A 25,539-nucleotide genomic window follows, 5' to 3' on the forward strand; every position below is an offset into this window, starting at 1 on the left:
ATGCTAGTCAGAAGGGACAGGTGAATTACCAGGTAAAGGGAGGCAGCCGGAGGGATAGGGAAAGCAAAGCAGTGCAACCTGGCCCTGGCTTCCCCCGCAAGGCCTTGGAGGTGAATTGGGGATTTTCCATTTCATTAACTTTACAAGGGGTAATTCCCAGCACGCAGCATCATCCTCATGAACAGACCCATCCCAGGCTCTCACTCTTTCACATGGCTGCACCACTAGACAGGAAAATCATGTATTAGTATCGAACAAAGGTAAGAGCTGATACTGAATTGCCCACAGTAGATAATACAGCTGATACACGCAAACGAGCCAGAATTTTTTTTGTTTTTTTATAGTGAGAAACAAAATTGACACCAAAACCCATGAAAGATGTGAATTTGAAAGGCCTCCTGGTTCTCCCTGGCAAAGGAGCATTATGTGAATTGCTCTTGCTCCCCAGGAGAAACATCCCACCATTCATCCCTGCTGCCCACGCTGGTGGTGTACCCAGGCAAAAAAGCTCTGATGCTTCAGGGGATGATGGGGATCAGTAGATCATCCCACAGGCGCAGAAATCAAGTCAAGTACGTTGAGTTCATTACAAACATGCACACGCACAGGCAGGAGTTTATTAGCCTACAGATTTTTTTAAAAATCCCCCCAAAAAGGGGAGGGTTCCCATCTTTGCCTGCTTGCACACCAACAGTGCTGAGGGTACTAAACGCGTCTCACGCGCTCTGATCGGAGTGCAGGGCAGGAGCCAAATGTACATTTGCAGCTGAGATTCAAGCCCCTTGCACATAAAGGGGCTGTGTACCTTTAGCCACGAGGCCACTGGGAGCCCTCAGCTGCCTCCAAGACACCTCCAAGGTCAGAGCAGCTGCAGCAGTTTTAATGTGTGTGAGAGGGAGGCCGGCTCAGCAGATGCTAAGTACTGGCAGCACAGCCAGTCCTCCAGTTCAATGCTCCGCTCGATGTCCACAGCCCTCTCTGCAAACTTCATCATGAGCAGGGCACGCTTCATGTCCACCCAGTTCTGAAGCACCCTGCGGAGAGCTTCCTCGTGGCTGAGGGGCTGCTCCATGAGGTCTTTCCGGGGCCCCCAAAGCAAACACTGCAGCATCCACTTGGCCTCAGTGATCCGCACACGCTTGATGGGATCTGCTTCCAATAGCAGGTGGGCCAGCTGCTGGAGCCCCCGGGAATAGATGGACAGGCTGGGCAGAGCAGGAAGGTCCTCAGGGCTATACTCCTGCTCCCTGAGGTGCACCTTCTCCTCGAAAGGGTTGGGCTGGTGCAGCAGCTCGTAGATGAGAATGCCAGTCTGAAACTCATCAAACTTCTTGTACTGAGAAGCTGACACAATCTCTGGGGCCAGCCGGGCCTGACTCTTCTTCAGTTTGGAGTCTTCGGTTCCTGGTTTCTGTTTGGCTTTCAAAAAATTGCTTATGATGAGGCGGGGTAAGTGTTTGTCATCTTTGGCTTTAATGCAGCTCATGGGGGGCTTGCAGGGGACAAGCAGGAGGTTCTCCAGGCACAGGTCACGGTGGATGATGCCGTGCTCTTTGAGATGCTCTAGGCCATTGCAGAGCTGGAGGAGCAAGAAACAAACGCGGCGTTCGTACAGCTCGGGCTTGGCTTGGTGCAGCATCACCGAGTCCCTCACAAAGTCAGCAGTGGTCTGGCTCGGCACCTCCCGGGTAATGACCACCACACAGTCATGCTCACTGGCAGTGCGGGGAGGGTGGAGACCATCCCCATGCATGCTTTTCCCCACATCTGAGGCCAGCAGCATGCTGGAGGGGACGGAGGCCACAAAATGCCCACAGTCCTGCTGGATGTTGAAGTGGACTGGCACGGCAGGGCTGCAATAGGAAGCAGCCACCTTGGACTCCTGGGCTTTACAGATCTGTGAGGAGAGACCAAAACAAAAGTCTCATCAGTCAGCAGCAGAGACAGGGTAGAGGCCAGAAGTTCACAGTGGGTTTCTAAACTGAGACTTGCCAATACCAAGAAAGACATCAGTAGGTGTGGGACATGCACTGGTCCCTTTAGTACTTTATCTCCTGGCTTGAGGATATCTCTGGCCCTAAAACATACCCCAACCCTACTACATGGTCTGGGTCACATTTCTGCAATGCTTCCTTTGCCAGGCAGTGCCCAGGAGGATGAAAGTTAGGAAGTTATTCTTCCCACGAGTAACTTCTGGAGATGTTGTTTCATTGCCGACAGAAGAAACATAGCTTTTACATCACTGATGTTACAGATTCTCCTCTGCAAGTCAGGAGATATTCTGCAGAGAGAAAAGCAAAGCCTGTGGCAGAAGATGTGCCACCACATCTCTGGAGATGGTTAACAGGATGAGGCCTCACATGACATGACATGTTGCAAGGGTGGCCCTGTTTGGGGTGAATGGTGGACAGAGACCTCCTGCACCTTCTGCCTCCCCTCCCTGCCCCAATCCTTCTCTGGTTCTCAGTCCCAGAGCCACATTCACATCCTCTTCATCTGCTCTGCTTCCTTGTGTTAGTGACTACTCTCAAACCCCTGATCAATGGCTAAGGGAAACCAGCAGCAAGCTGTACTCATGCACAGGGAAAATACACCAGAGAGAAAGAGGGAGCTAACAACAGGCTTAGAAATAAGTGAGAGTGCAGCAAACTTGAGGGAAAAAAGCATTTTATAATCTGGATTCTCTTAAACTCACATGACTTTTATCTTTATTTTATTCTGTATTTTAGCTTTATGACTGCATTAAGGACTAAACAAACTCAAACCCAGGTTTAATATAGGAGTATCCATTAGCTTATGGGGCCTTCTGGCATTTCTGTTATACACTTCATTTTCCTTTTTTTTTTTTTTTTTGGTTTTTTTTTTTTTTTTTCCCTTTTTTTTTGTTTTGTACTTATAACTTACCCACAGGAATCAGCAACAGGCTGAAACTCAGCATAAAAGGTTTCAAACCCTGGAGCATGCCACTGCCAGTCACAGCATGCGTGCAAAATCGGACAAGAAATCAATTTTGCCTCCGAGTTAAAATAAATGCAAGAATAGAGAGGAGCTGGAGAAATAGGCTGCTTTTGTATTCCTCTAGCAATGTTTTGAATCTAGGCATTTGCAGGTAATTCGCTCACATGAAACAATACTGTGGAGACAGGGCATTTGAAATCACTCTTGTCCTCTCTTTTCTAAACAAAAATACCCTGCCATGGCTGCGTGCTTATTTTGTGGAAAGAGAAGCTTTGGAGAGCTAGGCAGACTGAAGATTAATGGAGCAGGACACAGGAAGACACAAAAGGTCCCCATAGGTGGAGGAGGCATTCCAGCTCTCTGCTGAACAAGCCTGCTTCTTCCTCTCCAAGACTCAGGAAAAGGGGAGGAACTCCTGGGAGACAGCAGTCTCTGGAATAACTGCAACCAAACAAAGACAGGGAAGGCTTCACAGGCCAGCCATTCTTTGTGACTTTGGCTGTACCAGAGGCAGCCTCCATGCAACAAGCTCCAAGTAGGAGCCTGGGGCTGGTTTAGTCCTGTATCTTTAAGAGGAGAAAGAAGCCAAGGCATGGAGCATATCTTGGCTTAATTCCTCTGAAGTCTTTTCATGTAACACTGGCTCTTTCTGTTTCATATGTAGCTGTGTCTGCCTGTGCCCAGACCAAGCTCTGGCTCCTGTTCCTCAGGAGGCTGCTTCGCTCAAGTCAGATCCTCTGCCCATTTTGAGCTCTCCAAGTCTAATTTAACTACACATTTGTGATCTCTTTCATGTCAGAAAATCTGTAGCAGAAGCCAGGAGGGGCAGCTAGGAATCAGCCAGCTGCAAAGCCTCACCAGTACTCTCTGCCTCAGCTACGAAAAGGGAGGTGGCTCACAGGACCATTGCAGGAGGTGTATGCATGCACATGTGTAAACACATATACAGCTTCACTCTGGCACAGAGTACAGCCCTGCTGGACTGGTTTTGGCTTTGTTACAGCACTCTGCAGCATACCACTGGCACAGAGTAAGCCCACATCACATGCAGGGACACAAGTGCAGTCCCGTTAAGACACTGTAATGTGCTGGTTCTGCCTTGGCAAGAATCTGTGCACTACAGCCATAGAGCCTCTGAACCCCACCCTAAAGCAGCAGGCAAGAGCCAAGGTGTATGCATGCCACAGGGAACCACAGATTGAAAAGGAGCACTTCAGTTCATCACTCAGCTCTCAGGTTTCAGGAGGAAAGTTGCAATGGATTTCACTGTAACACACAAGAGAAGCTGCAGCTCTGAGTGCAAGATTTCCTCTAACTCCATACCAGTTATTTACAGCTCCCCTCCTGAGCTGACTGTACTTCTTCTAGAATTTAAACTGGCTTTAAAGCTTTCACTTAGTTCTAAGACATCCCCTTGGGGTTTATAACAGTAGAAAAGATTCAGCAGAGATTTTAAAAATTCTTCTCTTGCTTAATGCATCTCTGACAGTGCTTTTTTGGGAATTACTTTAGGTTTTGAATCTGAATAAGTGGCAATGAGATGCCCTTAGGGTTAAGTCAGAGTAGAAATTAAAGGCTCTGTATTCAAGTAGTAACATGGGTCAACAACCCATAATCCATAGGATGTCCATGGAATGGACTGGATAATCTTTCTTATCCAGATTTCAAAGAGCTGAACTATTGCACTTCAATTTTCCATTTCAAACATGCATTCTGTAGAGTTACCAGAAAATATTCCAGACCTGAACTTACACAGCATGTCTGGGTCAGCCTTGCACTGTTTAGGATCTGAAACATCTTAACACCTGTAGTAGCAAGATCCTATAAGCATTCACTTGGTTTCTGGGTCAAACTTTCCACTTAAAAGGCAGGCAGAGGCAAAAAACTTGTCTTTTGATCAGCTTGTCTCATCAGAGGTGAAAACTTCTGAGTTTATAGCATAGTATTTACACAAAGATTTTCAGACAGAAAGTGGTTGGGTTTCAGACCCTACAAGTCTGCAGCAATAAACATCTGACTGGAGTAGTTTTCACTGTGACAAATGCCAAATTAACCTCTGCAAGCAGTGTGGTGAAAGTGACAGTTTTAGAAGGGATTTTGCTTGCCAAACTTCACTGATAAAAAGACAAGCAGAGAGAAGAGGCCATTGTGTGCTGATGCTGCTTCTCACTGCTGTCCCACTAAGCCAGCTTCCTGACTTTCATTCAAAACCAGAAAGGAGGAAAAGGAAACTCGAAGGCTGAGCTCCCAGCTCAGCTACACACCCCCATGCAGCCTTGGACCTTGCAACTCTTTGCCTCATCCTCTCAGCTGGAAGATGGATGTAAGCCTGGATACCTCCTGGGTGTGGGCTTACCTTCACGGCATAGGTGGTCGAAGGGTCCTTGGAGCAGGTGGCACAGTAATATATCGCGTCCCCCGAGTCACAGCAGGGCTTGTTGCAGGCCAGCTTGAAGAGTGACCAGTTGTTCTCACTGAAGTGCAGCTCGTTCTTCTGCTCCCTCATGAAGCAGTCCTCGCATTTGGCAACCAGGCGGCGCAAGGACTCTGCGTAGAGAGCCCCCAGCTTGGCGTACACCCCCTCCTTGCTGTCGATGTTGCTCAGGAGGTTGTGGAGCTGGAGGCTGGAGCCTGAAGATACCTGGCTGGATACACTTAGCTGGGAGGAGGAAAGGGACTGGAAGTTTCTGCTGGGCACGCAAGCCCCTGTGCTCTTACCGGTGGCTGAGCCCCAGTAGCCGTTTCCTTTGGAGCCTTTCTCCAGGGACTCGGAGGAGGAGAAGGCACCTGGGTGTCCCCCCATGCTGGCCGGGTGGACGAAAGGAGACTCCTCTCGAAGGCAGACATTGCTCTCGGAGTGGCTGACATTCAGCCTGGGGCTGGCAGCACCCGCTGCTCTGCCTGAAGCTGCCTGTCCCCCAAAAAAGCCATCTGGGGAGGACACTGTCCTGCTCACTGTCTTCTTCTGGGGCAGAGGGGGTGGGCAGCTGGGGGCAGAGGAGGGACCATCCTCACCGGAGGCAGGGCTGAAAGGGACAGGGGGAAACACTTGGCTCTCAGCAGGAGGGGGCGAGTGGTTCGGCTCAGAGGAACGCCCTAGGAGACAGCAACGCACAGGAAGATGCCATGAGTGGCTGGCAGCACAGGTCCCTCTCCATGTCCCTGCCACACTCACAGGCTACCTGCTGGGAATAAAGCAGCAAGCCAGGTTACCTCTGAACCCAGCACGCAGTCCTCATCTATTCACAACTGCAAAGCTTCACCAAAAAGGGCTAGGGATTTAATCCAGTTTAATCCATCAAGTTTGCAAAGCTGCTGCATTAAAAGGTTTGCAAAGCAGGCTGCAACCATACATCTAGAGAAATCCCACCCCCACCCCCCCAACCACTCCCCTATGAACTGCATACACAGTAGTAAAAAACTAGTGGAGGGTAAATATTTAATCTGTGATGTCATCCACAGGGCAGGAAGAATGAAAATCTCAGGATACGAGGACAACCTGGGAGCTGCCACCCAGTGCTTCAGCAGTACAGCGTGATAATGAGACAGTGACTCAGTGACACAGCTCCAGCCCTCCTGCTGTACCAGAGCAGCCCCAGAAGTACACTGAACCTGTCTCTCTGCCTCACACTGGGTAAGGGTCACTGGGCAAGGCCTAGGATTTTGGCAATTTCCATTCTGAAAAAATACGGCCTCCCCACCACCACCTGTCCCCCAGCTTATTGCCAGACCTCTTGCTCAGAGGGCAGCCTCACCCACTACATACCACTAAACCCAAAGCAACTCTATTTGCCATCTGCACATGGGTTGGGTTGGGATGGCTGCCTCATTTCAGGCAGCTGTAGCAGCTTTTTTCCTACCCTGGCCAGGCTGGAGAAAGATAATACTGTGGCATGTCAGGAAAGGAGGGGGGGAAAAAAAAGAAAAAAATATATTATTTGACACTGAAATAAAGAGCAATAATTTCAGGTCATAGAGAAAGAAAAAATGAATGAAGAGTGGAGGGGTCTGCAGGGAAAACGAAGACATAATTATTTTAGAGAATTTTCTACACTACTTGAATTACCAGCAACTCTCTTGCTAAACTTGCATGTAAGTGTAGACCTTGAAAGGTGCATGGTGGGGTTTTGCTCCAAGCAAGCTCAGCAGGTAGGGGGATCTGTTACTTTCTTTGAAACTAGCTTCCAAAGCTGCAGAGTGGTAGAAAGCCATCCTTACTCCTCAAAAGACTGCCTGTGAGGGTTCAGCTGCTAGCAAGCACTTCCTCAAGCTGGCTTTCTCCTTGCTCCACAGGAACACCCCGGGGCAGTTTCAAGTCAGCCCGAAGCAGGCTCTTGTCTCTGTCACAACCCTCCTGACTCGCCAGCTCTCACTAATAGCCTTTAAGTATAGGAGCTTGAGTTCCCGAGGTCCCAGCCTGTCCTAGTGTGTCACATGCAGGCTCAAGGCTGTACCAGCTGTGCCAGAACAGCAATACCTGTTAGGTGCTCACCAACTGAGACTGCATGAGGTGTGGACAGATGCCCTGGTTCTCAGCTACCAGAGTGGATGATCCTGTGGAGATCCCTCATGAGAAGGACATGATCCTGTCCCTCCTCAGCAGAGTTTGGTAGCATGACATTGATTTTCATTTGTTCCCTCCACTGCCAAGGCTGCTTGTCTGCTCCTGCTGCAATACACCCCATCCCCAGGAATGAGCAGCTCTGATCTCACCCTCTGTAGAAGATGAGCTTACCGTGCAAGGCAGTACCAGTATCCCATTTCTGACAACATGCTCAGAAGTGGCTCTCTAGGAAATGCTGGGAATCAGCTTATGTCTCTCTTGCCTCAATTCCTGGGGGCTGAGCTACCCGACTCCCGTTTGGGCTCTGCCTCAGGTGTCTGCGGGCATCAGACACCCGGTCACCGAGCAATTGACTGCTCTCCAGTTTCAGCCAGTCTGCAGCTGCAGAGTTAACTACAGAGCCTGCTGCTCGGCAGAGATGCGTGCCCCAAGCTTTCATGAAAACCCAGACATCTTCATCACACCCTGGCAGGTCCACAGGAAAGATCCCCTCTGTTAAAACCCTGTCCACAGCTGCAGACATCTCTTGCCACTTCCAGTCCAAACGCCTTTGTCAGAGGATACAGCCAAGAGACATTCTTCAGCATGCAGCCCAAGAGCAACTTTATAGAGGCGTGTCTGCCAGGACACGCTGCTGAATCCCTGTTTCAAGAGGCAAGATTTACTTGACAGTCTTAGGGAAAGAACGTCAGCACTGGAAGCTTTGGCAGCTGCTCTACATGCCTAGCCCACAAATGCCAAACTGCTCTTACCTTTATTTTACATTCTGCTGGGCTCTGCCCCAAGGACAAGGTAACAAGTGAAACGTTTTCACAACTTTTCTAACAGTGCTCTGCACCTTCAGCATAGAAACCTCCTGCATGTCAAAGGCTTAAAAGCACCCCCCCTCTTCATATTTTAACATCTGACAGCACAGCAAATTAATTTGAGCTCACCTCACTCAGTGATTAACTGCATAGCTTCTTGCTTGTATCAGCAAGAAAAATTGCACTGGAGTTACTCATTTAACAACTCAGCTTTCCTGAGATGAGTTGAAACAGTTGCTTCTGTTAATGGAGGCATAGAAATCCTCTTGTCCCATATCATATTTGACAGCAGATTGCTTCTGTGCCCAGCAAGCAAAGATCCAAGGTATGAGTTCTCCCTGTACTGTTTTCTGGCATGGTCTCACTCTCAGACTCCAAGTTAGCAGTGGAAAAACGTAATTTCCAGAGCTCTGGCTCTCAATTTTATTTCTTCACATTGTTGCTCTTGGAAAGACAGAACTTCCACTACCTGAAGGCTGCTTTTGCAAAGGAAATACTTTCTGAGATGCTGAACACGTTAGTGCATGTCTAAGTTACGCACTGATGAAAAAAGTGACTTCATAGTAAGTATTTTTTAATCTCAGTTAAATGAGTGCAGGCAGATTTTTTTCCCCCTTCAAGAAATAACAGGAAACACAATGAGAAGGACAGATCACATCTAGCACAAAACTCCTTCTGGTATCCTTCAAATCTATGGAGAACTTTCAATGGCAGGGCTACTTGTGACCTCATGTAACACAGGAAGCACAAGCAGGATAAGGACAATTGCTGTCAGACAGAGCTTTTATCCAGAAAAGAAGAGAGCTACCAGATGACTGATTTTGGCACTTGCCAAATGAAAGAGGAAAAAGCCATGATGGTGGCCTGACTGCCATATTCGTCTTAAGTGCATCAAGAGGCAGAAGGGTAGGAAAAATGGCAATATAAGGGGTTGCTGGGGAAACTAGGTGATCAGACCCTCATGACGGCTGCTCTGAAGATGCTGCCCCAGCAGTGGCCCTCAAGATGGAGGTGACTCCCTCCTCATGTCCAATGGTACCTCTCCCATACCCAGTGGTCACTTACTGCCATCACTGCCAGTCTGTGTGTCCGACTCGAGGCTGTCAGTGGAGCCAGCTGTGAAGGTGACATGGACACTCCTGAAAGGTGGGCTGAGGCTCTCAGCAGAGCTGTTGCTGACCCTCTCCAAGTCAGCGTTATTTGGGTTCATTTTCAGAGCATGCCTAGAGAGAGAGAGAGAAAGAGAAGAGTCAGCAGATAGATGGTCTGCATGCACTTGTGCATGGTCACTCAAGCCAAGAGCAGCCTTAGCTTGGTCCCTGCACTGTGCAGCCCTTTTACCACATGACAGAACCTCATTCCTGTGCACTTTTCTTCTTTTTCCAGCACCTGGTAATTGTATCCCACTGAGCACAGACACGGAGCAGATTATAGGCTTGCAGCCCCCACATAGGCCCCCTATGCCAAACCAACTGTGCTTGAGCTGAGAGAGAACCCCTGAGCCAACAGCATCTGACCCCAGTATGCATCTCCTTTGTCTAGCACATGTCCTGGACCACATGTCATCTTGGCCACCACCACTGGGAAATGGGTACCTAGCAGTGCTTGCCTTCAGTAAAGTCCTTAAGGGAAGGGAGTGGCATCACTCCTCCCATTTTACAGAAGGGCAGGTTGAGGCTGGGTGTCAGAGCACAATTCCCTTATGGTGGAGGCAGAGATGGAAAAAATAGCCCCTCCCTAGTAGCTGTTGTCTCTTCAGTGCATCAGGGTCACAACTGACACCTTCCAAAAGAAGCACCACCTTTGCAGAAAGCTGTCTGCCAAGTGTCTGCCAACCTCAGGATCTATCATGATGCTTTTAATGTAAGACCTAGAGATTTCCATGAAGCTTCCATCTAAAAAAAACCAAATAAAACAAAAAAACCCAACCAACCAAAAAACAACCAAAAAGCACAAAAAAAAAAAAATCCAAGAAGAAAACTGTGAATTGGGCTTATAACCTGCCAGGTCACAGATTAAGTGATCAGTTGCAGGCAAACAGGGCTTTTCGCTATGGTAAAGAATTTCCCCTGCATTTTCTTCATTTTTTTCTTCCTTGGAAGAATCAGGCAGCACACCAGAGCACACCAGAGACATTCCTAGCTTAAAGTTCAGACTCTATTAAACAGAAAATGAAGGTTATCGGTCCACATTTTTTAAGCAAAACTGCCAACCTGCTGATAAAATCCAAAACATTGTTGATTAAGAATATAAAAAGGTTAGTGGCAGACTTGTGTAAAAGAAAAAGGACTTCCACCAGCTATCTTGCTGGAAGGTATCCGGCGTTTCCTAATCAGAGGGCTGAATGGCTGCTGAGAAAGACAAACAAAAGACCTGCACGGCTGTTTTCTCGTGGCACGATGTTCACCCACACAGAATCCCTCCTCTTCCAAAGACCCGAGCACAGCAGATGCCACGAGCGACTTTTATTTGAAGACTGAGAAATGTTTAATTCCCCATCCAGACAAAGCACTTACTCTCATGTCCACACCACCACATGGAGAGCAGAATGTATGAGAAGCCCGGAAGAAACTTCTGCCAGACTTCCTCGTTTGCCTGAACAGCCTCAGTCTAAAAATACTCAGGAGCTGATGAAAATAAGGCTCTAAAAACCACCTCAGATGTAATTGAGCAGAGACACTGGTCTTCCACAAGTGATGAATTTGCCATGGCAAGCCTCTTGGGGATGATTTACCAAACTTTGCAATACGCCCCACAAGTCACAGTTAGAAAACATAAAGAGAGAGAGAGTGAGACAGACATTGAGGTTTTCAACTGTGTTGCAATTCATACTGTTGAAAGCAACCAACTGGTCTTAAATTTATTTATTTATTTATTTTTAATTAGAAAGCTAGATCTTTATCCTATAACTTTCTCAGACATTAAACTTTTAGTAATTTGGGGGTGGGAAAAACCCACATGGGCTGCACACCCATATGGGTGGACTCTCTGACCCGGCAAGAATCAAGGAAACGTTTGAATCCTTAAGAAAAGAATAATCTTTTGCAAGACAGCCAGCCTCAATCTGCACAGACGAGAGGTTTTCTAACACATCCCTCCCCTCCCCCCCCAACCCTCCCAAGTCAAGTTGGTGCATTTCTGTCTCCTTCCCATCACTCAAACACAAATCCACAGAGCTGCCTTACCATTCCCGCACTCAGAGAGGGATGGGACTTTGCTCGGTGGGGTCCAAGGTCCAAGGCATGCTGCCACACCTATGCCTCCAAGCAACCCTGCTGGCTCCTGCCTTTGCCCAGTTCAGTGTGGTAGTGAAGTCAGATGTAGAGAGAGCCCCGTTTCCTCTCCACACCACTGTGACTTATGTAAAAATGCAGTTCCTGAACAGGCACACTGAAATAGACATTGTTTGCTGCTTAAACGACATCCTGCTCTTGTTTCAGATGTTACGGCTGGGCCAGCTAATACCGCCTGGAAATACATCCGCTTCACATCTCCCTCTCTGCTTCACATCTCCCTCTCCTCCTATGAGCTGCCTGAAGCCCAGGCTGCAGCCTGCACAGAGCACGATATCACCCCCTATACCCAAGAACTACTGAAAACACTTGCTAGGGTCAAACGCTCCCAGCTCAGTAAAATTCTACCCAAGAGCTGAACAGCTCATTGCTGTGACAGCCTGTGGAATCCTCATTTACAGCTTATCCCCACTTCCCCTTCTTTGCTAGTGTTCCTTCCACCACACATGACTGCAAAGGCACAGGTGGCTATTCTCCATCTCACCCTTTTCACCAAAGGATACTGGAAATACAGAGCATCAACCCATCTTAAACCTGAAAAAGTGCTGCTGTTACTGGCTTGCTAACAGCTGTGGGCTCTGCTTCCCTTCAGAAAGATGTAACAGTGGTTAATTTGCCTCTATTTCAAAAATCCATATCCAGCACCTTAAATGTATTGGGCAACTTCAAGAGTAGCACCAGAGCTGCTTCCATGTGCCAGTACATAAAGAACAGGTCAAAACAGTCAGTTCTCTCAATCTAATAACCTAAAAAGACAGGATTTCCAGCTCTGCAAATTATTCTGGTGGCTTTGAACACACTTCAATTACTCAATATCCTCCATGCAACATGCTGTCATATTCAGGCAAGCCTTCTCATTCACCATTTCCCAGTTCCCCCACCCTAAACAATTTCATCCATCTGGCTTTCCATATAGTTCTCTCAGTCCTGCCTAAAACAAGTCAAGGTTGAAAACAGTGGTCTGTGGAAAAAAAAAACAAACCAACAAAAACCCCAACCCAACAGAAGCCAAAACCAACCAAACAAAACCCCCCTACACACACTAAAAAAACCCCACTCAAAACCCCCAACAAAACAGTTTGGCATTCTACATCACTGCAAAGGGACCAGGATCATTTGCCACGTCCCACATTGCATCTCTGACCAATGCATGCTTTTTCTCTCCCATGTTTCATATTTCAGCAATAGCCATGTATTTAATTTCACATTTCTTAACAGATTCAGGCCCTCGCGATGCTGCTGTAGGACTTGAGCATTGTCAACTGTGTGCCTTGCACTTCCTGGAGAGAAAGTGGAGATGGGCACCAAAGCATGGCCCCCCCAATACAGCTTCCAGATACCACCCCACCAGGGATCCCTCAGACAGACTCCAGGCATTCCTTTGGCTTGAACTTCCCTCCAGAGATTTGATGTGCAGATCTGGTTACCTTCCAAAAGTGCAAAGGGCAAGGAGGTTTGGAGAGGAGGAAAAGACCACTCAGACACAAGAGCTGCAAGGCTCCCTCTTGCTCCTCTCCAGCAGGCAGCACACATGCAGGCTGCTGGCAGTGGTGGAGGAAGCTGCAAGGAGTCTCTCCCCTGTGCAGAGACCCACTCATGACATGTGCTCGCTCTGCAGCCCCATCTCAGGGTCTTTTTCAGCCTTGCTGTGCCAGCAGGAGGTGGTTGCTCCTCAGCACAGGCACTGGGACTTGAGCAGGGAACATGAATGCTGAACTTTATCAATCATGCAATAGGGGAAGGAAGCAGAGAGGACCAGAGAACACACACACACAAACCAAACCACTCTCCAGGAGAAGGCTCGTGGTTATGTCAACAGGACACCCACTTCCCAAAATGAAATACTGGCACTAGTGCAAGGCAGAGAGAAAAGCCAGACTGCCTTACAGCATCAAACACAACACATGGTTGGGCAAAATTATTGCAAGAGGAAGCACCATTGTACCATATGCTCGTCTATCATGAAATGTGAATAGTTCTAACTTCCTCCTTCTTCCACTTCTTTCTGCTGGGTGCAGAGGGCAGGTAAAAGGCAGCATACAGAAGCATACAACATTTGAGGCTTGGATTTGTACTTATCTTTCTGCTACCAGCTGGCAAACATGGGGAAACCAAAATCAAGGTGAGAAAAAAACACTACTAACTCTGTCCAGAGGACTACAACACTCCTCCCTGTACCAAAAAGGTTTTATCTAGCACAGGTTAAAGAATTTGCAGTCTGGAGATACAAAGGAAAATTCAGAGAGGGTGCATAATTAAGATGGTAGATGGGTCAAATATTAAATCACTCTGTGGTGTGGTGAAGAGGACAAAGAATTTAATTTCAATTTCTAACTCTGTGCTTTTTTTAAGCGGCAAAATATGAAACACACAGAAAAGCCAAAGAATTTTATTACAAAATAAACAATATCCCTTAAAAGATTGGTTGATAAATCACAACCCTTTAAAAATGATCCACTGGCAGAAGCAGCATGAGAAATTCCCAATTAGTTTCAGACAAAAACCAGAGGGGAGAATCCAAAAGGTGCATTCCCTCCCTGTACTGCAGTGTGACATCACTTTGCTGCTTGAGCCATACCCTCCTTTCTTTGCTTTATTTACTTATTTAATTATTAATTATTTAAATAGACTCCATACAGAGTTTGTTATTTATTTATTATTCTAATAACAATAAATCTGGCTTCTCCTAGACCAAAGAGCAAGTCTCTGCTGTTATCCACAGTCATGGATTAGAGGGTCAAAATTTGGGACTTGTGTGATTTCTACTTGAATTTGTAATTGCAGCAGCAGCTCCATATATCCAGTCTGCTTTTGTCACCAGTGACAAAAGAGCTCCAAAGAGAAATGGATGCCTTGGGAATGGTAAGAAAAGGGGAACACTCTGTCTCAGGTGCAGCACTGCTTCATCACAGACTGATTCCTGGCAAGAAACACACAGCACAGTCCCCCCAGCCAGCACCACCTCCCCAGCAAGGAACAATTCTGGCTCTTTTCCTGGTGATCCAGTTGCCAACTTAATCTTTTTTTTTTGGTTTTTCTTTTTTTGGTTTTTTTTTTTTTTTTTTTTTTTTGTTACACTCTTCTTTTCTGTTCCCTCTGGCAACAAGCAGCAGCAGCAGCATAACTTGCAGTGTTGGCACACCTCAAGCTCATTTGTCCTGGCTGTTTCCAGCAGTGGTGAGTGTTGGGCTGTGCCATGTTACACAGCTTTGTTACCCCAAGCAAGTGCATTTAGCAGATTTCAGAAGCTGTCTATTACACTGCCTTTTGAAAGTGCCATTAATTATGATGAAAACAGCTCAAGAGCCAACAGCTCAAGATGCAAAACAGCATCAGCTTCCTTTCTTTAAGAGGCACATGAAATAAATTAAGTGTCAGGGTTTTGCATGCTAGAAGGAACTGTGAGGATCATTTAGCCTGACCCTTTGCATAAGAGTAACATAAATTTCAGCAAAGATTCATTCCTTGTGCCGAGAACTTGAAGGTCACACTACAGCATTTCACACCAAAGAACCTCTAAATTGTCATTGTACATAGAAGTCCTGGGGATCCTAGTGTCCCTGGTGAGCCCTTTCCTGAGCCAACTAACTTCCCAGTTTTTGGAAGAAGACGAGCCACCATCTTCCCTTTCCAACCTCTCCTCTTGTAATTAAACTCATTTTCCATTCTGTTTCAGACCAATGAAACCTGAAATATCTATAACCTTCCAAACAAGTAAGGAAAAAGGATTGTCTGAAGCAACAGTCACAGGAGGTCCAAAGTAGCTTTATATAGGGCAAAATAGGCACAAATTCACTATTTTACTTTTTTGCACCAACTTTTAAAGCTCCCTAAAATCACTCCTTCCAGCATCCTAAGTGACAGCTTACTGCAGAAGTTTCCTTAGTGCCTGGCAGGAATTTACCCTCCAAAAACTTTTTTCTCTTTTACTTGTTGGAGCCAAAATGAATAAAACAAAATCCATAAACTCACTTTTTCTTTCTCTGCTTCAAAACTAGTTTGAACACACAAGCAAGTTTTCTTTAAAATAATCTATTACATTTAATTACTAAAGTCAAACAGGCAGGCTTTATTCTCCAGCAGGAGAGCAAATACCTTGCTGCAGCTTGTGATCTAGAAAGAAAAAGGAGTTACACACCATTCCTGCAGCTGAAATAAACCCTGATTTGCTTAGGCCCAAGCCTGTGCCACAACCAGGTCTACACTGGCTTCATCTCCATCCATCTAACCAACCAAGGTGCCTTTGCAGAGAACACCTTGTGCTGCGGTGCTCTGTCTTTGCAAGGGACTACATAAGCATATCAGAAGTACAGGTGGTCCTTCCATGATGGACCAACACCTGCTCACAGATTTCCAGGACCTAGGAAAGTATGGATGTGTCTCAGAGTCATTTTTGACTCTTGCACCCAGTGTGCAAGACCTCTTCCTTTCTTCAGGCATTTTTCTGCAGCACAGGAGGAGCAGAGCAGACGTTCCTTCAGCACTAGGTCAGAGCCATGTCATCACTCAAAGCTGCAAGCCAGGCTACCCAGGGTAATACAATCCCACTGTGGTGACTTTAACCACTTGTGCACGTAGCCATCCCTCCCACCGTCACACGCAGGTAACAACAGCCTGGCTCCTGCATCAACACGCTCAGAGAAGCCACGATTTAAGACAAAAATGAGAGCACCCTCAAAGCAAACAAAGCACCCAGCTGGGTTTGCAGGGCTTGCGAAACCTGCCCTCTGAGCAAATTGTTCCTCAGGCTGCGGCTGTGCAGGGGGTTTGGAAGCCAGAGGGAGGACTGTGCTCTTTAAAAAGGCACCCCAAGGCTCAGCTGCTGGCCTCAAGGCCTTTAGGAGACAAATACATGTACCAAAACCCATGGCCTACAGCAGGTAAGAGCAGAGCTGGCACCCACCTCAGCCACTGGCAGGGTTTATGGCACTGCCAGAGATCCTGGTCATGGATGCCACGTGTTCCCTGACCTCAGTTTCCCTGCACTTCCACACAGGCTTTCTAGCACAGAGATGCTTTCAGAATGACTCAGAAGCAACTGTTACAGTAGGCACAGGCCAGTCACAGCAGCAGCATGAAGCAGCCCCTTGAAGGAACCGAAAATGCTCCAGACCCGTCTGGAGGGGTAACTGCACATGGAGGACAACAGCACCACTTCTTGCTCCTGGCTTGGAGCACAACTGGTCAGAGTCACCCAGCCAAGGAAACACCCTGACATATCAGAGAGCCCCCTGTCTCTGCTCCCAGCCCTCATGAAGGCAGAAAGGAGACTCTAAACACTACCAGAGAAGTATCCTTGCCCCAGTATAGACAAAGACCTCCACATGGCTGCTCTTTCATGAGCAGGAAGGGGCTCCTACCACTGCAAGTGGAAGATGCTGCTGAGTGCCACCACCCCTCTGACCTGCCCAGTGTCCTTTTCTCCACAGGGGGAGAAATCAGGTCCTAGAGGATTTTCAACAGACAACTTGGCATTTCCTAAATGATCACTGCTTGACAGCATATCAGCTCTGCTGGGCCTCAACAACATCCTCACACGGCAAATACAACCCTAAACCACAGACTAATAGGAGACACCAAGTGGCAGCAGCCATGAAAAAAACTTCACAGGATGAAAGCCAAAGCACATCTTAGTGTCTTCTTTGATTTTAAAGGCAATAAAACTCCTCTGTGTGCTCACATGTGGGCCTGTTCTCCAACTCCAGCCGGCATGCAGCATCACAGCAGGAAGCCCAACATTAAGAAGAACTAAAGCATCTTGTTCATCCTTTCCCCTTTCCTTGAGAAACTTAATTTGTTCACCTCTTGTTCAATTTAAAATGCTAGTTCCCTGGGCTAGCCTACCCTAAAAACACCAAAAATTCAGTGGAAGAACAAAACAGGGGATGGGTTAAGGCAGCCACAGTCTCAACCTGGAGGTCATTGATGCCTATGGACCCCAAGCTTGACTGTGGACCCCAAGAGCAAGTTCTCCTCCAAATTCATATCTCTCAACTTTTAAATGCAGGAGCTGGAGGCAAATCTGTTGTGTAACATGTAATTCCAGGTAACAAAAGTGACACACTTACTAAAGCAAATACAGGACACCTGCGGAATGTGAAAGTGTCTCTTCTCACCATGATCAGACAATTGAATTCATTAGTTCAAGGGAATAGATTTTTCTTCCTCCATTTTGTCTTCTCTCCTCCTTCCCCGCCCCCCCCCCCCCTTTTTTTTTTTTAATACACACAGCTGCAGATACTAAATGCACACAAAGTATCAGACGCCTGCTTTCTTTTAATTGCTTAGCAGAGGTACTTCCTTCCCAGATGGGACAGCTCTCCCTCATTCACATTTGTTTTGTAGGGTCTGCTGTCACTCTCCTTACAAACCTGACTATCAGGAGAGCAGCAAGGGGAAGCCAGTTGGCTCCCAGACATCAGCACAGGTTAGGCAAGCTCCAGTTACCTGCTTTCAGGCAATGAGTCCTCCCTGTGAAATTACAGCTTCAAGATTTAACCTCGAAAGCAAAAAGACCTCAGAGCCAAACTGAAGATGAGGATTTCAGAGGCCCTTGCTATTAAACAATAAGAGAAGTTGCTCAGTTCCAGCTACAAGAGGAAAATGTAATCCCAGATTTTGTATCCTATTCAAGGACAGCACACAAGACAGCATAAAGGTGACCAAGGAAGCACCAGCTGCCCCAGTCATGGTCTTTGTCCACTTGAATATAGGGGCCTAAGGCTGTACCTTGCGGCCCTGAAGGACTTTAGCAAGTACTTAAACACAGCATTTGAACTGGGATTTGCAAAGAGCCAACAGATTTACAAAGTTAAAAAAGAAGTAGTTTCTCACCCGTGCTCCTGAAAGCCCATCTTTAACCAGAAAAAGGAATTTAAAAAAAGAACAGGAAGCACCTCTTGGTCAATCAGTCACTGCAGCAAACATCCCAATTGCAAATGGTTAACAGGCCCACACTCACACACTCAGAGGGCTGTACCTGGACTGCTTCTTTGGAGGTGGTGGTGGTGGTGGTGCAAACTCCATGCCATGGCTCTTGTCTTTAGGGAAGTCGAAGGAGAAAGATGATGATTTGCTGATCCTAGTCTGGCTCTCCAACACTGGGCCATCATCCACAAGGTCAGCACCAGTTCTTTGATTCTCAGCTCTCACTGCCCATGGGTGTGTTAAGAGCTGCTGCTGCTCTTCCTCCTCTTGCTCCTCCTCCTCCTCCTCCTCCTCTATCCGGCACTGTTTGGTCCATGTTGGGGTGTAGTATTTCTGTCTCCTGTCATAGGACAAGCCAGCCAGGGCTCTGCTGGACTCCTCTGCGGAGACCCCATTGATGTGAGTACATGGAGAAGGGGACACTCCACAAGCACCTGTATCTGTACAGTTCCGTGGCAGCAGCTGAATGCCAGCTCCATTGTGGCTACTGTCATCCCCAAGCCTTGCCCCATGGGAGTTTACCAGGGGCACATGGTTTCCCTCACTGCCCAGCTGGCTGTTTTTGGACAGCTTTGGGGGAATGGCTGGACTCTCAGTAACTGAAGTCTTGGCAGGAGCTGCCAGATGAAATCTTGGGCTATTTTCACTTCCAGATGCTTGCAAAATCTCTCCAGACTCAATGGCAGGTGATGAAGTCCCAAAATCAGGGTGGGAAGTGGGGCTGATGCATGGCCACTGAACTCCCACTGCCGAGTCAGGGCTGCTGAGGAATATTGTCTTGTGATCATCTTCAGTGTGTGCTGTCATTATAGTTATCTTTGCTGCCACCTGGCCAGTGGAGTCCTGGTATTCTTTCTCACCTCCCAAAGCCCAGCTGCCATCCCTCCACATCCCATCAGCTTGCTCCTTGCCAGTCCCACGGGCCAGCTTCTCCACTTTTGCCTGTCCACCAACAGCCTTCAGCTGCACCTTCTTCCTCTTGGTGCTCTCGGCATAGATGGGATCACCACGGGCTGGCTCAGCAAGGTGAGGGGGCTGTGGTTCCACCAGAGCCTGCTGGGGAGTGCTCGAACCCTCAGGCTGGGGGCCTCGGGTGCCAGAGGACTCTCCAGGGAGAGACGAGTCCTCATCCTCCCGGGATAAAGCAAAAGCAGCCACTTTGCTGCTCCCCGTGCTCTCAAGGAGAGCAGCAGGCTCAGGGTGCTTTTTCCTCTCTGCACACAGGGCATAGGGGAGGGGATCACCCTGGTCTTTCGTGATGCAGAAGGCCACATTCACAGCTCTGCGGTCATCTTCACTGAACTTGACGGCCCTGCCACTTGGCCTGGGAATCTCTGGAGCATCCCGCTGCCTCCATCTGCAGGGAGCAGGGCTCTCCTTCTCACCCCTCACGCTCTTCCCCTCCGCACAGCAAGGCTCCCGCAGGACGGGGCGCTCTCTGCAGCAGTCAGTGATGGAACAGTACTCACCTCCTTCACTCTCGAAGCCAGAAGAGAGGTGACTGCAGTTACCCTCCAAGGGGAGTGCTGCTCCTTCTCTGGCTTGGGAAGAAGGGTTTCTGCTGGAGTTTGCCGACCTTCTGTCCCCCAGGGTGGGCAGATTAGGGCAGGTGGCAGGATGTGGCTGGGCAAACTTGTCTCTGGGTCTGTCCTGCTGCTTGCCTACCTCACCCACAAGCACCAGGCTGTGGATGGAGACGTTTCTCTCCACTCGACTCTCCAGGCTGCGCAGACCCACCATGGAGTAGCTAGGAGGACAGCAAGACAAGCAGTCACTCGGCGGGTTATGAAGGAAGGGCTTTCTCACACCACCGTTGCCAAAATTGTCGAGGCAGATTCGCTGCGCATCTCCTGATTTCAGAAGGAGGTGTTTGCCAGAAACAATGCCCCAGTTGACCTGCACAGGCCAAAGACACAAGTGCACTGTCAGGGTGTGTGTATGCAAACTGAAAGAAAAATATGTAAAAAAAAAAAAATAAAAAATAAAAAAAATCCAGCTCCACAGAAGAGTCCTCTGGCTTTCACAGTCTATTTTGCCTTCTGCTCATCCCTCCAATAACTACTGCAAACCTTTTCCACTTAAATTACAATTATGCTATTTCCTGGATCATTTGCAATCCTTACACTACCAACAATAGCAATGCACTGAAATAAGGCATTCTCCTTTCTCTTTCTGTGTGTTTGCTGCCAGAAACGTGTCCAACCTGTCATCCTGCCTGCAAATCACTGAGCAATTAACAATTCAGAGAGGGAAGGAATAGTTGCACCTCCCTCTGCTTATTTTAATTTCATTTCATTTCACACTGCTAACTATCATTTCATTTCACAGACAGACTACCACAGGTTATCCTGGGATAGCAGCTTGGCTATGCTCAGCAGTAAGGACTGGGGAGCAGGCAGGGAAATATATCCAAACCCTTCATCCAAGGGATATCTCTCCTGCTTGCCAAGGGAGAGGATGAGCAGGAGAGGCAGGAGGGTAACATGTGCCTGTGAGGCAACCCCCATCCCAGGGTGGCAGAACCTGCTCCCACGGTGCAAAACTCAGCCTGGGGCCAAATCTGCTCACACAAATCAAACCCCACTGGTGACGGCAGCCTGCGCTCCTGTGCCCTTTATCCCCAGCAAAGGAGAGCAGTGGTAGGCTAGGGGGAGAGACAGGGAGCTCTGACTCTCCCCTGGGGCAAGGGTGAGAGATATGAGCACACCTACACCATGGGCAGGGTGACAGCAGGCCAAGCTTCAGCTGGCATCGCTGGGGTAGTGCCAATATCAACGTGACAGGGACAGGAGTGAATCACCCATCTCTACTGGAATTCATGCCACTGGGGCTTGCCAGTTGCTAGGCAGACAACAGTGCTACACCCAGAGGGCACTACTGCTCTGGCAAAGCCTGGGAGCCAACAGAGCTTGGCTAGGAAGGTAGAGCACCTTCTTCCTCACCTACAAAGACCATAGAACCGGTTAGCAATGACTGCAACCAGACAGTCTTTTTGGTGTATCTTTCCAGGAAAAAAACTTTAACCTGCATACCCATTTAAAGTCCAGAAGTTCCTAAACAAACGACGTATTTTTAAGCTCCTTTGTGCATGGCTCATGAGCAAGTTCATTCAGCTTCAGCCAAAGATAGTTTGAGAAGCCAATATATGGCTTAAAAACCTGAGTCAAGACCAGAAGGAAAAACAAAGGGAAGGAAACCATTTTAACAGATATTCCTAGCACTCCACAGGAGATGTAAGTAACGGGAAGTCATGCTTTGACTGGATTAATCATTACCTGTGACAGATCTGCATTCATATTCACATCCGCCCACGTGTCAGAAACATCTGAGTTTATCATAGTTGGCTTCACAGCAATCGTTGGCTTTGAGAAGGAGGAGGTATTTACACCTTCGTCTTCCAATGCAGGGCTCTCAGGCTTGGTCCTAGAGCCATTCGGGAGCACTCCACAAGCTCTCACGTCCGGGGGTGTTTGCAGCTGATGGGAACTCTTTGGGTTGAAGCAGTTTTTGCAGGAGCCGGGCTTCCAAATGTGTTCCACAAAGTCACTGCACACAGACATCTTCAAATCCTTGTGGCTCAGCCCAAGAGCCCTCTGCATCTTCTGTGCTGTCCTCTGTTGCTCATTTTGTGTTTGCTTCGCAGAACCGCTCTTACAGATCTCCAAGTTATCTGGAAAAGCACAACACTGTCTGATCAGTTTGGTTATATCCACAAATGAAAAGATTTTTAGTAGGACAGGTGATAATTACACTTACTCTGCCTTAATCACAAAGGCTTATTGTTTACAAGGGTTTTTTTTCACAGCTTAGCTAAAGCCCACACAATCACTTTAAAAGCCTCAACTTCTAAGCATAGCTCTGTAATAGAGAAGACATCAAGCAAGCAACATTCCTATGTGATTTAATTCCCAGTTTAACGACCATGTATAACCAGCCTACTGCAAGGTTTAGATCAAGGAAAGAGGTCTTGGAAATAGCTGTTCACAACCCCACAAGCAGAGCCAGACAGGAAAAATTCCCTCTCTGAAGTGGCATCCTCTCTCTCTGGAAAATAGAGAGGCCCAGAGACACAAGAACAAGAATCAGTGACTGTGTAACCAAGGGGACCAGCAACAACCTTCCTTCACCCAGAAGCACCACCGTGATTACTGCTGTGGTACACAAAGGCTTCTCTCCCACCCAGTGCAACAGTGAAATGCAATCAGCAAGGCTGGGGCTGGCACTGATCTGAGCAAGTGCCTGGCAGAAAGCTCTTATCTGCTTTGCCAGGAGCCACAAATAACAGTGTCAGCCCGCTGAAACGATTCATTGTCTGCTAGGGGAGAATCGTTTTGCTCTTGGACTACTTACAGACAAGGATTCCTTCCCATCTTCCTTTCCCAGGAGGAAATGCCCCAGGAACAAGACATTCCTGCATTCCTGTGCCCCCACCCCCCCTCCTTCCCCGCACAGCCAGGTCTGATTGCGCTCAGCCAGGAGCTACCTGGAGCTAACAACTTTGGAGATACTTCAGACGAGGACTCCCACAAAGCTCAGTAGATTAGAGGTGAGAAGATCAGAAAACACAGCTAGATCAGGAAAATTGCAACTATGCTGCTATGGGAGTTAGGACACAGAAGTACCCTCACATTGCTACACGGAGTCCTTCCCCACCTAGCCATCTTTGGGTCATCATTTCCCAGCCAGCTGAGCCCAGTGCAAACTGAGGCTTCTTCCCTGAGGTTCTCTGAGGGAGCAGGTACTTTTGCATGCTGATCCTGACAGCACAAGAGGAAAAATTTACCAGCCTAATCCTGAAGGGTTTCCTCTCTGCAGGAATACTGCAACAACACCATATCTACAGACAACTTTGCACCTGCACACACCTCTGAACCAGCCTGTGCTTCAGCTTTTGCCTCCAATTGGGCTCAGAGACACCCTGACCACCCTTTCCAGCAGCCACCTTATTGAATAGTGAGAAAAATGAGACTAATAATAAGAGCTTGGGTGGGACAAAGAGAAGAAGGGGAAAAGCTACTGACTCACAAGCATCGGACTGCCACTTCTGAATTCAGATGTCAAGTTTTGAGAAGGGAGGCTTTGATCAGCTAAAGCATTACTACCTGCAGACTCCTTCTGACTGGCAAGCTGATAAGATGGGATCTGTTTCATGAAACAGCAGCAGAAAGGTGAATATCAATAGGATTCACAAATCAGATTAGTGCATCTTCCCTCATTTTAGGGAAAACACTGTATTAGATAGAGTCTTTCCATGGACTTCACAGAGCCCGAATTAACGGGGTAACAAATCACTTTTTCATGTGCCCCAACACCTTCAACAGGATTAACATCATTTGCTGGGAAAACACCTTTTAAAAAATATTCTAGCACTGTTAGTTTGTTTCCTTTCAGATCTAGCAAACAGTGTCCAGCATCACCCAAAAAAGAACAAGTGTACTGATGAGAGCCACCAAAGGGAAAAGAAAAATCAAAGAGAGGAAAGCAGGGACCAGAGCCAGAAAAAACTCTTCACTTCTGATTTCATAATAAGCGCTGCCAACTGCCATTTAAAGATCGGGATTTCCCTTTCTGCAGCTGAACCAGCCGCTGCCTCTCGCTGCCCGGTCCCGTGTCCGCATGCCGGCGGGGTGCCGGTGCCCAGCCCGCACCGACCCGCGGAGAAACCGGCCGGGCTCGGCTCTCCCCGGGCAAGACGAACGCCAAGAATGAGGTCTAAGGCACCCATGGAGCCCCCACGCCTTTCAGGGGATCGGGAAGGGCCCGGTATAAAGGCTACCTGATATCTAGGATACAGATGCCGGGATGCGGCACAAGGATGCTCCGGCGAAAAACAAACAAACAAACAAAAAAACCAACAACATCAAAAAACAAAACACACACACACAAAAATTCCAATCCCCCAGGCCAAGTAGCTCTGGCTGCCGCAGACCCCTCCGAGGAGCCGGGAGTCCACCGGGACTGGGAAAAGTTTACGGAGCAGGGCCCGCCGGTGCTCCCGGGGCGGGCGCCGGTGCCGGTCAGGATCGGTGGGCGCCCCGGACCGGCTTCAGACCCCCCTTCCCGCCCATCCGCCAGCCTGCTCAGTGGGCACCGACACGGCACCGACATCCCAGACCCCCGGCAGCCCCGCCCCGGCCCCAAGTGGCGACGGCTGGGTCCTCCCAGCCCGGCTTTGTCCCGGGAGGCGGCGGCCCGGCGCTTCCCCCCGGCCCCGCTCACCAGCCTCCTGCCGCGGCAGCGGGGCTCGGCTCGGTTCGGTTCAGCTCGGCTCGGCTCGATTTCACTCTCTCCGCGCTGCGCCCGGCCACGGCCGCCGCCGCCACCGGGCGAGTGGCGAGGGGGGCCCCGCGTGGGCTGGGGGCAGCTGCCGCCCCGCCCCGAACCGCCTCCCGGACCGCCCCCGGGGGCACGGCGTGGGCAGCAGCGGTGCGGGGGAAGGAGCAGGGACAGGAGCAGGAGCAGTACAGGGGCAGGGCGGCTCCCCCGCACACGCATGCTCCCCCCCCCCAGCACCCGAGCACACCCACCCACCCGCTGCAGGCGCACACGCAACCCCCCAGCCACCCCTCACGCATACACGCATCGTCTCAGGCACAGCCCCCGCCCTGGGCAGCAGCCCCGGGGGGAGACAGGCACCCAGCAGCCCCACACAGACCCCATGGGGTCGTCCCCACAGACCCCCTGTCAGGGACACAGCCAGGGTACCCACACCCCGCGTCTCTGCACCCCGACACCAGCCTTGATGACGGTTCTGGACTCAGCTGGGAGACACTGAGAGCCAGAGGGTTCACTCCTTGTCGCCAAAGCTGCCAGACAAGGACACGGTGAAGTTTAGCCCGAGGGGATATTGTGGAAGGAAGACGAGTATGCAGTGACTGAGAGCAAGGATTTGACCTCCTCTGTGCAAAAAATGCAGACGGCATCTCAGGAAAATTCCAAACTTGTGTTGTCCTGGGAGGCTGGGGGGTCAGTGAAAAGGGAGAGGGATGAG

At 48.8% G+C, this 25,539-nt stretch overlaps 1 protein-coding gene across 2 annotated transcripts; it reads right to left on the minus strand.

Annotated features, from left to right (window-relative positions):
- Positions 1 to 441: 441 nt before the first annotated feature.
- PRAG1 (PEAK1 related, kinase-activating pseudokinase 1) lies at positions 442 to 24,903 on the minus strand. Of its 2 annotated transcripts, XM_030449796.1 has the most exons (6): positions 24,768 to 24,903; positions 21,824 to 22,218; positions 18,601 to 20,444; positions 9,394 to 9,551; positions 5,315 to 6,054; positions 442 to 1,897 (listed from the first exon to the last, which is right to left on the minus strand). In XM_030449796.1, exons 2-6 carry the CDS (start codon positions 22,145 to 22,147, stop codon positions 860 to 862), a joined length of 4,104 nt encoding a protein of 1,367 aa, XP_030305656.1. In that variant the 5' UTR covers positions 22,148 to 22,218; positions 24,768 to 24,903; the 3' UTR covers positions 442 to 859. The 2 variants fall into 2 exon arrangements, with proteins under 2 accessions (XP_030305656.1, XP_030305657.1); XM_030449797.1 differs by lacking the exon at positions 24,768 to 24,903 and having other exon boundaries at positions 443 to 1,897; positions 18,601 to 20,295; positions 21,824 to 21,926.
- Positions 24,904 to 25,539: the final 636 nt, after the last annotated feature.

This window comes from Calypte anna, chromosome 4A, assembly GCF_003957555.1.
Source record: "Calypte anna isolate BGI_N300 chromosome 4A, bCalAnn1_v1.p, whole genome shotgun sequence".
Lineage (NCBI taxonomy): Eukaryota > Metazoa > Chordata > Aves > Apodiformes > Trochilidae > Calypte > Calypte anna.

Bases quoted from the DNA above. Each gene is read 5' to 3' on its own strand.
- PRAG1 (XM_030449796.1), bottom strand. From the start codon at position 22,147: ATGCAGAGGGCTCTTGGGCTGAGCCACAAGGATTTGAAGATGTCTGTG. The intron at 9,552-18,600 runs GTACAGCCCTCT...CTCTCTCTCTAG, and splicing joins CCTCCAAAGAAGCAGTCCAG to GCATGCTCTGAAAATGAACC. The intron at 1,898-5,314 runs GTAAGCCCACAC...CTCTCCTCACAG, and splicing joins CGACCACCTATGCCGTGAAG to ATCTGTAAAGCCCAGGAGTC.